Source organism: Lagopus leucura, unplaced genomic scaffold (genome assembly GCF_019238085.1).
Source record: "Lagopus leucura isolate 7727_CA_CO unplaced genomic scaffold, USGS_WTPT01 Super-Scaffold_100001, whole genome shotgun sequence".
Classification (NCBI taxonomy): domain Eukaryota; kingdom Metazoa; phylum Chordata; class Aves; order Galliformes; family Phasianidae; genus Lagopus; species Lagopus leucura.
The window spans coordinates 96,716,721-96,730,379 of NW_024962262.1; the positions used below are offsets into that span (position 1 = coordinate 96,716,721).

Consider the following 13,659-nt stretch of genomic DNA (forward strand, 5'->3'; position numbering starts at 1 on the left):
GATTAGGGCTGGGCAGAAAACAAGAATTCCTCTTCAGGAGAACTTGCTGCTGACGCTTCCAAGTTTGTTTTTGTTCTGCCAAAATGACAAAGCTCTTTTGAATTTTTGTCATAAAATAAACATCTAAAGAAGGGAGAGCGCACATCCTTTGAACTGCCAATAACTGGGAATCACAAGAAATGTTAGAGGCTGCAAGAGTCCCACAGTCTGAGCAAAAAGGCAAGCGTGAGTTCTCCATACTCCAGACACGACCATTAGCTTTTAGATAAATTACGGTAATTCTGTATTTTTTTCCTCTTCCCAGTTTTGACCACAAAAGGAACCTAACACCTCTAAAACCTTCCTGATGAAATTTTAATCAAAGCCAAAAACAGTCAAATGTTTTTGTCCCACTGAAGAGTTCCCGGCCGTCTCCATTCACAGCAATGCCGTGGTATAAAGCCTCTTGACAGCAAAACCAGCAACTATCTGCCTGCTCCTACCTGAGAGCAATTTAGCTTGAGCTGGACAGTTTTAATAGTGCCAAAAGTTTTAAGCCCCATACCTGCTAATATCTCTGTGTCTTTGTGCCTGTGACCCTGCTAAGTGAGGACTATTGGGATTTATCCTCTGGCATTTATTTATGTCTGAAGAGGGCCTGAGGCTACAGCCCTAGAAGAGCCCAAGACAGAGCTTAGAGAGGGGCAGCCACCAGGTTCCCTTTATGACTTGTTCTTCTAGAACAAGTTACTGAGTTTGCACTGGAACAAACAATTAAACATTCCCTTTATAAACACCTAGAGGATAACAATACTGTAAAGGAAAAAATAACCAATGCACTTTTGGCAAACATATATCTTGTCACCCCTTTTTTTATAGGATAACTGGCATAGTGGATAAAGAGGGAGCAGTGTGTGATATATCTTGACTTGAGCAGGCCTGACAGCCTCCTGAACAAGCTAAGAAAATATGGCAGATGTTAAATCACCATCAGGATGCTTCAAAGAGCTGTGAACAACAGACAGCTATCTGCGGGGAGGGAGGTATTGTGAGTTGTTACCACGGATTTCTTTGTGCCCTGATCTTTTTAACGCTTCACTTAACGCCTTTGGGATGCAGTAGAAAGAAGGCACCTGACTTTCAATGAGGAAGCCAAGATGAGGGCCACTACAAGTATGTCCTCCACGGAGCCCATCTCCATTGAGAAATCAACTGGATGGAAAGCAACAGCAGCAAGCACCAGTGCTGTGCTCAGGAAGGGGGAAATCACAATTAATGCTCAGCTGTAGAAATGGAGAATGTGCATCAAGTCACAACATGCAGCAAGCCACTACCTGAGAGCTGCAGGAATTAATAAGAGAAAGCAATGAGGTATTCTTATAAATAAAAAGTGAATTTCATCTCATTCTAAGGTCAGTTAAGTGAAGCATGATATGCAAAATATTACAGTCACTTATTTACCTTTCACCTGCACAAATGAGTCCTAAACTAGAACTTTTGCTTAGGTTCTGGACAATATATTTAAGGAAAAGCGTTACCAAATTGTATAGTAGTGAAAAAAGCACAATGTAAGGGATGGAAAATACAACTTGTGAGAAATCAGCCAGTTAGGCTTGATTGCAGATGTCTAAGACATAGGGTTTAATGGGCAGGTGAAAGGTAGTTTTGAGTAAGAGGAAGATAAATTACCATCATCTGTTGGGGAAGGATCATAAATATTTGGCAACAAAAACAGTTTGGATCACATCTTACTAAAAGCTTTCCAAGCACAACAAGTATGAGATAATCGCCATACATGGCTTTTGGTGCATGGGGTCTCTTCAAAAAACACATGTTGGAAGCAACCAACATCTATTTGATCTTGTCTCTAGTGCATAGGAAGGGAGCATGCTGCCTCTTGTGGGCCCTTCCAGATCTTTGCATCTCTGATCAAAGGCAAAAAGAAATATGTAGAGTAGCAAATGAAAGTCTCTAATTGCCACTACACCAACAGTGTGGCAGCATAAAATGCTGGTGGGTTATAGCTGCCTTTTCACCTCCCCTATGAGGACAGGCTGAGGGAGTTGGGCTTGTTCAGCCTGGAGAAGAGAAGGCTGCGGGGTGACCTCATTGCAGCCTATCAATACCTGAAGGGAACCTACACCCAGGAGGGGAGTAAACTCTTCAAAAGGGCTGATAACAGCAGGACTAGGGGAAATGGTTTTAAGTTGAAGGAGGGAAGATTTAGGTTGGATGTTAGGGGGAAGTTCTTTACTAGGAGAGTGGTTAGGCCCTGGAACGGGCTGCCCAGGGAGGTTGTGGATGCCCCGTCCTTGGACGTGTTTAAGGCCAGGTTGGACGGGGTCCTGGGCAACCTGATCTGAATGTGTATGTTTGGTGGCCCTGCTAGGCAGGGGGGTTGGAACTACATGATCCTTGGGGTCCCTTCCAACCCGGGTGATTCTGTGATTCTGTGATTTTCATGTCTTCACCTCAGTGTGAAAGGCACAATACCAGCACTTGTTTGTGACTGAGCTGGGCAGAGACAGCTGCCTCCAGCTCACCCCACTTTGGCAATAGTGTTGGCTATCTGAGTCAGAAAGACAGAAGAGCCAGCCAATGGTTATGCTCAGCAATCTTTGAGCAGTGGATGTCTACATCTCCAAGTAGAGCAGTCTTAGAGTTTGAAAAAGGGGAAAGAGTCATAAAGAATGCTGGATAATCTTATATTCTATGATTCTATGATTTTCTGAAGAGTAGAAATGAAACTCCATTAAGCTGTGATGATGTAAATGCAGCCAATTCTTAGGAAACATCAAAACCCATCTCTTTCAGCTGGCACTGCAGTTATGGAAGTGGCCTTCCTTATTTATAATGCACCTATCCTGTACCTACCTACTTGTTAGTCTCTGATATAGCCAGCTCATCTGTTTCTTGGAGTGGGGGGGCTGGGCTTTCACAGTGACCATCTAGATGAGGTTGCAGAAAAATGAGAGATTAAGGCCCTGCCTCTGGTACCCAGTGCAGGGGAGCAGAGACCTGGGACATCACTAACTGAGCAAGAGAAAGGGCATGAGCACAGCTGATGTCCATCAGCAGACACTGCAGGATGTCTGGTGGCAAGTGTGGGCAGCACCAGCCTGATTACTTAGAAAGAACTTTTGATGGTCAGCCCAGGCTTCCTCCTGCCAGACCAGCACATCAATCAACTAACAACCCTGTTATTTAATTTTTCAGGAGCTGTGTCCTCCTGAAAACATTTATTTACTTTTCAGTTTAGGATGCTCGCTGCTTTCTCTAGTCCATGCCTTTAATTTTATTACACAAAAGCATGAGAAAGAAATAAATTATATTAAATAAGAAACCTAAAAAGCTTAGCACACAACTCAATATCCAAACTCCTCTCATTTGCACTAGTGACAGACTATTTTTCAGGCTGGCAAACTGCACATCTGGGAATAATAATAATAATCAATATGAGAAAATGATACAGTGAGAGAAAAGGGATATTTTGCAGTGTATACCAGTTTCTAATAAATTAGTTTTATTAGTTAAGATTATTTAAAATGAATTATTCATTAGTTTTAAACTAATAAAAATATGGTTTAAAATAAGCCTAATTCCTCCAAATTGTAAAGGAATTTGTATTTATATTTCTCTTTTTTTATTTTTCTTTCAACAATCATAACAAATCATATTTAATTTTAGAAAAATTGAAGCTGTGAGTTTCATCTAATTACAGAATTCTGGGACCAGAGGCTTAAGAAGTAAGCATGATGTTGCAGTGGGTCTTTTGGTAAATTCATGGAACATGTTAAGCAAAGATTATCCACAGACACTGCTTTGAGGCATGTTTGAGTGTGCCAGTACCTGAATTCTCTCATCCTCAGAAAGGTGGCAGTAGCTCAGAGCTGGACACCCACACATTTAATTGAAAGCTCAGCTGGAGAACTCAATTCTGCTGCTTACACTTGTATCTAATGGGCACAAATAAAATTAATAATACATGTGCATGGCTCTAAAATTCATTCATACCAATTTTTTTCTGGACAGGTAAACGAAAACCGCATGCGGTCAGACTTTACCAGAAGTAAACTACCTGCACGGTTGCAGCAAGCAGCAAGGCTGGGTACACCTCCAGGGCTCTGTGAGTGCGTTTCATGCTGGCTGCATTCCCTCAAACTCTCAAACAGTCCAGAAGACCTGCTCTGAGTGCTGGTGCACATAACTCCTCATGCTGCTGAAGGGGGATTTTGCACAAGACAAATTGGGAACTTCATTTTTACTGCACTCACATGTAAGGCATCACCCCTGACCACACAGCCCGACTTTGTCTTGCTGATGAACACTCAACATGCTAGTTAGCCCTGAGCTGGCCAAGTAATAGCAAGAGGAGAGTCCATTTGTACATGTATTTATACACAGAATAATCCAAACATTAGCTGTGAGAAATAAAATTTGGAGCATTTTTGTTTGCTAGACAGATCCAAAGAGACAACAAATTCCTATCTGACTGATAACAAAGAAGCTGAACGTTTCTGCAGTACATATTAAACACAGCCATACGTATCTATCTATTTAAGCTAATCTATAAATATTTTAGATAAATAGGCAGATAGACAGAATTGCAGGAAGATTAAATTAAAAAAAAAAAGTCAACTGTTTTGTTTGCTATTCTGGTCTAGGCAGGATGGAACAAGCAAACTCCATAGTGCCCTTACCAGTAATTGGTGACCTCCTTGATGTGTTTACTCTCTATTATACCAAGCATGCAGGCAGGCAGACAGGGCAATGCTGCTTCAGATTGCCAAGTTTCCAGTTCCCTGTGACATACGCAGGAGGAGGGCAGCTAAAAATGGAGTACATAACATAAGGTAGGCGGCTGCTACCACAGGTACCAGGTTTCACACATGCCTAGAGACAGTGCACCCTGCAAACCAGTGACCCTGCACAGAAAAACATCCAGGAAAATTAATTCCCCAGCCTTGCAAGAGGCTGACAACAGAAGGCCAAAAAGCACAACATTCTTGCTGATGTAAGAAAAAAGAAAGAAAATCTGAGGACAGAGACGATGAAGAAACAAGAGGGCTATCTGGGAAGACACAAGACAAGCACCTCATCCCAACAAGTGGCATCATAAACAAATGCTTTCCCCTCAGAGCCAGAAGGACCAGAGCCAAGAGCCAGGTTTGTATCTCGAATATGCCTTGGTATCACTGATGTTCCCTACTCTGTCACTGCTTTGGAACGGACAGACTGATGTCAGAGCAAAGCCACGCCATGCCACAGAGGAAGGAGCAGCCCTGCTGGCTCCTGTTGTAAACCAAAGGAATTGCTCACTCTTGGCTGCCATTGCAAGGTCCACAGTCTACTGGCTCTGTGGTTTCCCTAAGAAGGACACAGATCCTTCCACCTGCCATGTTTGTCTCTCTTTGCTTGCTTCTCAGGCATGTTGCTTACCTTGCACAATCAAGTAAACCTGGGAAGTCTTGGGGTGATGCTGCGTCTGCACTGAACACGTATAGGACCCCTCATCATAGACATCCACTTTCTGGATCCGCAGGCTGTATTCCAGTGGGTTTCTCTTCTCAAGCTCTACTCGAGGGTCCAGGGACCACTTGTCCTCTCCAGCAAAAATGATGCCAGAACGGTTTAACCAGGCCACCTTGGAGCTTCTGTCTTCTACATAACACCTGAAGACGGTGAGAAAGGTGAGAGAGAGATTAACAAGCGTCTCCATTTTGTCCCTTCCCTCTACTACATTGCTCAGGTACTAGTTAGTACAATCCTGCTGGTACAGCAGCTCCTCATCACCATGGCCCAAAGCCCGATTCTTTCACAAGGATTTTTGGAAAGGCTTCATGAACATTTGAGATTTGGGGTGGCCACAGCTCCTGCTCTCACTTCCTGTTGTCTGTGGCCTACACATGCACAATAAATGACTTTGGAAGGCCACAAGAGATCCCAGTCACCAGATCCCTTCTAACTGCCAGTAGGAAAGGTCAGGAGTCCTTCACATGCTCCCCGCTCACCTTCAGAAGTTAAGCACACAAGAGGAGTTGCATTCCCAGCCCCCTGCCAGTTCAGAGGGCAAAGGTTCAGGGCTTCAGCTTTGTCAGCTCAGCACACAGCTTCTCCAGCCCTCAGGTTCAGCAGCACAAGGAGAAGAAGCTGTGGTGTTAAGCTCACAGCTGAAGAAGACAAGGGGGACTCAACTTCTCTCTCTCTTGGCAGCTGTACCCATCAGAGCCAGGCTCACATAGGCTGAGAGAGCCTGTCCGTCAGCAGCCTGTAGGACAGAGCAGCTCAGTCTCCAGAGCTTTCGCTCCTCCATTGCTCAGAGCTCTGCTCACAGCCTCCTGGCATCCAAATAATCTAGCACCTCTCCCCGGCACTATTCAGGCATGTGTTGCCTTTGAGAAAGAAAAGAGAGAGGATAAAGACTATTACTTCATGATAAGACAAACATTTGACAGTAGGCTAGGAGGCTTTCACACAGCCTCTTAGCACGGGTCAGACATTTTCCAAGTTCCTCTGCTTGAATGCATTTCATTCAGGCCATACCACAGCTGTGTCCTGTGTGACGTGACCCCACCATACGGCCAGCACCTCCCACTCCCCTGCTCTGTGGATGCACTCTGGGTTGTACTGAGTTACCTGGGAGTAGGAGGAAAGCCAGGCTGTGTGGGAGTAGCTGAGAGGCCCACCAAGCTGCTGGCCAGGCTGGAAGCAAGCCTGATTTGACAAACATTTGCTTTAGAGAGCAGCCCAAAAGACCCCAGCCTAAGGTTCAATCTTTCTGAAAGGTATTCCAAGTTCCTCTGTGCACATTTTGGATTTGTGAAGATCCCAAGGGGGATGGCATTGAGAAACTAAGCAGATTAACAGCTGCAGCTGAACTCAGTGGGCGTTGAAGTTTCTCAGCCACTTCCAAACCCGCAACACACCTATCTGTACGAGCAGAGTACAACAGAGCCAGCACAGCACCAACCCAGTCATGCTGCTTTTTGGACTTGCACTATATGTACCACCTACTCTGCCTGGAGGCAGGTGCGCCATTTCTGCGCCATGCTCTTTGATGAGGTGCAAAGATACCCCTTCAGAATGCTCACTCAGGGGCCCTCAGTGACTGACAGGAGGAGGAAACACACTACAGAAAACAAAAACTGTGTCATAATGTGTTGCGTGCTGCTTTTGCTCAGGGTTATCCCTAGGCCAGTGGTACAACCAAAATAATGTGAGAGAGAGAGGGAAAGAAAAGGCAAGGAGGAAAACTGGACAAGCGAGCAAACTGGGTCTGAACTGCTCATCTGGACATACCTGCGCCTCTGAAACTGCCACAGAAAATCAGTGTACGAGCTTGGAAACTCCAAGCCCAGGCATGCTCCAAACATGCACTCAGGTTTCCCAGCATGTCAGTCTGCACACACGCACCCTCCTACTCTGCCAGAGATGCCACCCAACCTTATGGATCATGCTTTAATAAGGATTTATGGTGATGATTTTCACAGTGTAATAAGTGCTAATTCAATACTAATAGAATATTAAATGGCATGTTAACTGACATTTTAACTGCAAAGCAATGGGAGCAAGGCATCTTGCAAGATATCAAATGGCTCTTATCATTCACTAATAATCAATAAACAAGTTCACTGAGATAGTCAAACGCTTTTCATTAGGCTTATTGAAAGCATTACCATCAGTGCTAGTGAGTGCTAATAAACTATTTGTGATCCATCCATTCAGCTTTTCCTTGTGGTTTCGGGTTTAATTTCTTGACATCTGCTGATGTAGCTACTGAGAAGGGCGGCGAGCGGTGATGGTCACGTCTTGGACAATCACTACAGGGACTTAGGAACTATTGATTTTACCATCAGTTCAATCCATACACAGAGAAGGAAAAGAAAACTTGCTGCTGTGCCTCTTTAGCCTCTTTGCTATCTCATAAAAAAAAAAAAAAAACCCACAAAAAGCAAAAAAAAAAAAGCCCCCCAAAACTTAACTAAAAATAAAACAAAATAAAACAAACAGTACAATACAATGTGGCTCCTTCATGATTTTTAGCTACTGCGCCATTTCTAGCTGCTACTGATATCTTTCCTTTCCTCACTCAATGCCTGACAATTGTGTAAGAGCCATCCAGGAGTGGACAACTGGAAACTGGAACTGGAGAAAGGCACCTGGACATCCTCACACACATCTCAGTCACCATTTCCACAATACTGAAAACGGTCTTGGGCAATTTCACAGTAGAAAAGGGAAGGATAATGCCTTTACCCCAGGAAAGTGCTTTGGGATCTTCAGCCAGAAATGTCACCTCTAACTATAGGAAAAACTAGACACATGACGCAAAGAAAATCTTACCTGGCTCATTTTCTCCAGAGGAGATGTGCTCTGTTGCTCCTGACTGCAGACATTTATTTACACAGCCAGGACCAGCTCCACTAGCACTGCTAGGAGAAATGCTAACACTCATCAGCTAAAAGCAGTTCCAAACCTCACCCTAACCCTAACCCTAACCCTAACCCTAACCCTAACCCTACCCTAACCCTAACCCCTCACCACTCACTCACAACAATTCTGGTCCCTGCACCACTGCTCACTCTCCATCTGAATTGCATGAGTGCCCTCTCCAATGCTTGGCATGGCAGGCAGCCCAAAGTCTTTCTGCTCTGCTGATTAGAAACCTTTTTTTTTTTCTTTCTCTTTTTTCTAATTTTAAGTCTAGATTTATTCATGGCTGGATTATATCCATTTCCTCTTATGCCAACACCATCCTTTAGCTTAAATAACTTTTCTCTCTCCTGGGTGCTTATCTTCCAGTGTGTTCACTGAGAGCAATCATATTCCCTCTCAGCCTTCATTTTGCTGGGCTCAACAAGCCAGACTCTTCTAGTTTCTTCTTGTATGATAGACTCTCCATTGCCCTAAACATCCCAGTAGCCCTTCTCCACACCTGCTTCAGTCTGAACTCCTCTGCCGTGACCAGAATTCATACCCAACTTTCTAGATGAGGTCTCCCCAGTGCCTTGTACAGAAACGTTCCTATCTCGCTCTCCCTAACATCAACTGTTTTTAATGAAAGCAAAAAGGATTGCAACCAGCGAATATGACTATCAGTGCAGAACTGCTCATGTGCTGCGAGCATCCTCATCTCTCCATTCGATACGGACGGAAAATGAAATCCAAGGGAATTCGCCAAAAATATTCCAGCCTAAAAACGAGAGCTGCATGGGCTCTCACTAGCAGACACACAGCTGGTTTCCCATGGGTTTTCTTTATGTTAAAATGACTTCTTAAGAGCATAGGTTTCTGTTTTCTGTATAGAAAAAAAATATCAAACCCAAAATTACAGTAATTGTTATGCCAGTACTCTCCTGGGGTGGATGTAACTATACCAGAACAAGAGAACTTATACTGGCTTGATTTATAGCTCTTCCCATCTTCTGGGGATCAGTATACCTGCATAAACAGCTCTAGTCCACATCCATTCAAGCAGAGGTACCTTTTAATGATATCAGTACGAGCTGCTATGAAGAAAGTTAACTCCATCCTAGCCAGACCCAGTACATTTCAAATTTCCAAATAAAGCTCCTAAAGCTTCCATCAGGGTCTTGCAGTGGGATCAGATGGGAGGATGAGACTGCTGAGGAAAGCCCACGAGCTCCTTCCTTTTCCCTTTCAGGACTTGTTGGTGTCCCTTTTAAGTACAGTCAGAAACCTGATTCTGATCTCGACGAAGCATGATTAGGTGACGCTAATCAGCTACTGATCACACACCTCTTCCAGCCGTGAGTGTATGCCTCACTTGGCTTGTCTGCAGCTTCTCGTAGCATCACTGGGACCTCTGCACTTTCAAAAGGGGAAACCAGGGAATAACAGAGATGATGCAGGATGGCAATGGGGAACATTGCCAGAGGATCTGTCTTTGGGTTTCGCTTCACTTACGCCAAGGATGCTGTGCTTTTACCATCAGCAGGACATGAGCTGGCATTTAAAAAGCACCTGCAGTCGCTTAGGAACTGAAGCTCACTGAAAGACAATTAGTCTCTTCTGGGAACTGGATATTGGCTTTTACACTGAATTTGTAGAAGGACCTGAAACTAAGCATCAACTCAAGAGTCTCTGTACTATTATAATCTTTTTCTGCCTCAGGAATAGACCAAGACTGGGCCTGGGAGTGACTAATAAGTTGCCCCTATGGACTATCATCCCCTTTACCTTCCTTCACAAAATTCAGTATCGGAGATGAAGTATTCCTTCTACCTGAGCCGCCACTGCCTTGTTGATAACGTTCATGTGCTCACCACTAGGTCGTTCCAGAAGAGCAACTTCCAAACTTTCCCTTGGTTTTCTTCTTAAAAATAATAATAATAATAATAAAAAGGAAACGTATTTCCGAGATGTGATCTCCTCTCTGACTGGAGGGGAGGGAGGGTTTGGCTGGGTAGTCCACGTGACTCAGTATCTGGTAATTATCCAGCCGCAGAGGCAATGCGAAACGTTCTGTGCTGTCGCAGAGAATGACAGCACCTGGAGCTCCAGCACCCAGATAAAAAGCAGAGAGACAATCGGGCAGATGGAGAAAGGCAATGCTACATTGCAGGAGGGGGGAGAGAAAAAACAGGGAGAGGCAAAAGCTGGCGAGAAACATCAAGGCAGCCGGCACAGCTACTGGAGAATGAGATGATGCCACAGATTAGTACAGAAAAGGCCAGTTCTGAAAGAAGGGAAAGCAGAAAGAAATGGGATCATAGAGCAAGGGTTGTCCAGACACAAATGTTTGGGGAATGAACTGGGAACAGCAGCAGCAGTGAATGGGGATTGCAGGATCTGAGCACCCAGATGCATGGTCCAGTGCTCATCCTCCTGTAATTAGTGACAGACATTTCAAACAAAGCTGGAACACCTACTAAAAGGACGGCGTAAATCACCATCTAAATCTCATGATCCTTTCCAGCCACAAAAGCCCATTAATCTAGACTTAAGCAAATATGAGTTGGCCTCCTGTCTGAATGACAGTTTGCATTCCACCTTGTAAGTCTGTACTATACCTCTTTTATCCCCAGGAATTTCTTAACCCCTTGCCCCCTTTTACTTTTGTTTTTAAACTCATTAACATCCTCATTTTGAGATAATTTGATAATTTGTTGCTGAGAATTTCATAGATTAACCCTTAATTGGTACAGGGTTGTGACGTGTATCAGATTTAAGTGTTACAGGAAACTCGGAAGTGACTCCATGCTCTGTATGATGTGAAACAGTTCCTCCCAACACCTGAGTAGTACACTACCTGGCTTCCAACATCGTGCTGTTTTGAGGACCGTATCTTTTCCATCTATACTGTTCCTTCTCCAAAAGGGAAAGGAGAATACCGAAATTCCTTTTAGAGGCAAAGCACAGTGGGAACGGGAGCAATATTAGCAAAAATAAGACCAAATTTTCCCATCTTCTCTGAGGCTCTGAATACCTGAGATGACTCACCCAAATTATCATCCACTCTTCCAAGCACTGCCCTCAGCAGCTGAATGAGAAGGATGGCTTACGGCAATGAGGGCAATGGTGGGCCTAACCTGCCTTATCCCTCCTGCTGCTGCATCCGCAAGAGGGACATCTCCTTGATGTGCCAACACTCCAGCTATTATTTACAACTGACCCTTTCCATCTAAAGCTCCCACTGCTGCTGCACAACTGGTGGAGTTGGGGCTTGTAGAGATTGCACAGATCATGTACAGAGAAACACTGGCTTCCTTGACTGCTCCAACGCTGTCATCAGTGCCACTGTGGACTAAGCTACACCCATGCGAGCAACAGTAGGAAATAGAAAGAAAAAAGTCTAATGTAGACACAGCCTTTGAGGAGCTTAACCCTTCTTCCCCTTTTCTATCTCTCTTCCACATGAAAGCAGAAAACAGCTTCTGAGCAAGGCACACGTTCTCATTTCCATATCTGAAGCCAGTGCTGAAATACCATCATGAAATAATGCCTTGAGAGAAGAAGACACGAAGCAGATTCCCTTTGAGAGATTCTGCTGCTTCTCTTTTTTAATTCCATCCAAAACCAACTTCGGATGAGTACGGAGCGCACCTGGACGGTACAGTCAATCCCAGGTTACCTTGTTACCAGAGTGATATGGGGAAATTGGAGGGAAATCAGAGGCAAGCAACAACAAAATCCATCAAAGACTGGAAAGGGATCAGCATCTAAGGGAAGCTTAAAACATTAAATATGTATAACTTGACTAAGAGAGGACTTAAAAGGGATATGTTGACAAGCTATACCTCTTTGGAAGCTGAAAGCACCAAGGGAAGAGAGGAATTATTTAGCATGATGTGTGGGGGTCCAGAAAGGAGAACTGAGTCAAGAAAGAGAGGAGAAATAAGTGTTCAGACTTGAAGGAAGAAGAACTTTTTTACCACCTTCAAGCGCTAGTCTCATGAAGAGTCCTCCAAGGAAAGCAAGGAAGCCTCTAATGTCTCAGATACTTAATACAGCTACAGTCTTCTTTTCATTAAGTACATTCCTAAGCAATCAACTACTAGTTGAATACCGATACAAAGACTAAATGTTTTGTTATTTCCAAAAACCACCGGAAGATGGTCATATTCCCAAAAGCATTTCAAGTTTTCAAGCCCTCAAAAGTCACAACTGACCCCTGACTTTTAAAAGTACTCAGCACTGAGATTAAGATCAGATTTGCCAAACTGATCTGGGGCCTACCAGCTCTCAGTACAACACCAACATTTCTAAACAGCATTTGGCAGAATGAGTTCTTTACCAATGTAGCCCTTTACCTTGCTGTTGAACATGAGCTGTTATTGAAAATACGTCTCACAGATGTTTTATACTCATAGAAGAAAGTGTTAAAAGGCTCAGACGTGTTCTGCTTATCCTGTGTGTCAAAGAGCTTCATTAAGTGGAAACCATGGCAAAGCCATAAAAGCTAGGCAGTGCTTGGCAATACTTTTGTCCCTTTATTTGCAGCTTTGCTGCATTCTGCCTCCTTCCAGTGCACCACTTCAGCCCACCAAAGGAGCCTTTCCAAAGGAGGCACTGGAAAAAGGCTTGCAGGGGAGGGGAAGAAGAGAAGTGGCTGCAAGGGAGAACTCTGAAAAGCTTTGATCTGAGCTTACCTTCACCCTCCAATACAGTACGCCTTGCAGAAGAGGACATGTTTATAAATAAATAAACAGCAGAGGAGAGAGGGAAGAGTGGAAAAGAAGTGTCAAGCACATTTGATAGTGTTTCGTCTGTTAATACGAAAGCCAGGAGCTTGGTTAAAACCTCCTGTTTGAAACAGACTGGTAGGAAGGCAGGACTCATAGAGTAATGGGGAAGGAGTAATTCCCGCAGTCATCCTGCAGTGAAACCTGGCAGACCTGACCTGCCTCATAGGCAGAGTTGCTTGGTGTGCAGTGGGGATGGTGAGAGGTGGGGAGGGATGGTGAGAGGTGGGGAGTGATGGCTGCAAAACAGCCTTCACAAACCCAGACACCACCTTTGGGCACACTTATCTGAGCACTACTGTGAGAGATTGTGCTTTCACTCTCTCTAATTGGGAACTGCCTGGGGACACTAACTCAGAGCAGAAAGCAGCAGCCAAAGCACAAACTCATGCTGCCCACGGTTTGAAAGCAACAGGCTTGGGTCAACTGGCTCCGAGCTTTGGAGCATGAACTCCCGCGCAGCTCCCAGCGGCAT

At 44.3% G+C, this 13,659-nt stretch overlaps 1 protein-coding gene across 6 annotated transcripts in view; it reads right to left on the minus strand.

The window, feature by feature from the left end:
• Positions 1-13,659, minus strand: part of LOC122177277 (limbic system associated membrane protein) — a 958,414-nt gene that overhangs the window by 150,954 nt on the left and 793,801 nt on the right. For all 6 annotated transcript variants that reach the window (XM_042866494.1, XM_042866493.1, XM_042866491.1 and 3 more), the window contains one exon: positions 5,419-5,651. In XM_042866494.1, coding sequence (XP_042722428.1) covers positions 5,419-5,651 — 233 coding nt within the window. The remainder of the gene's footprint in view (positions 1-5,418; positions 5,652-13,659) is intronic.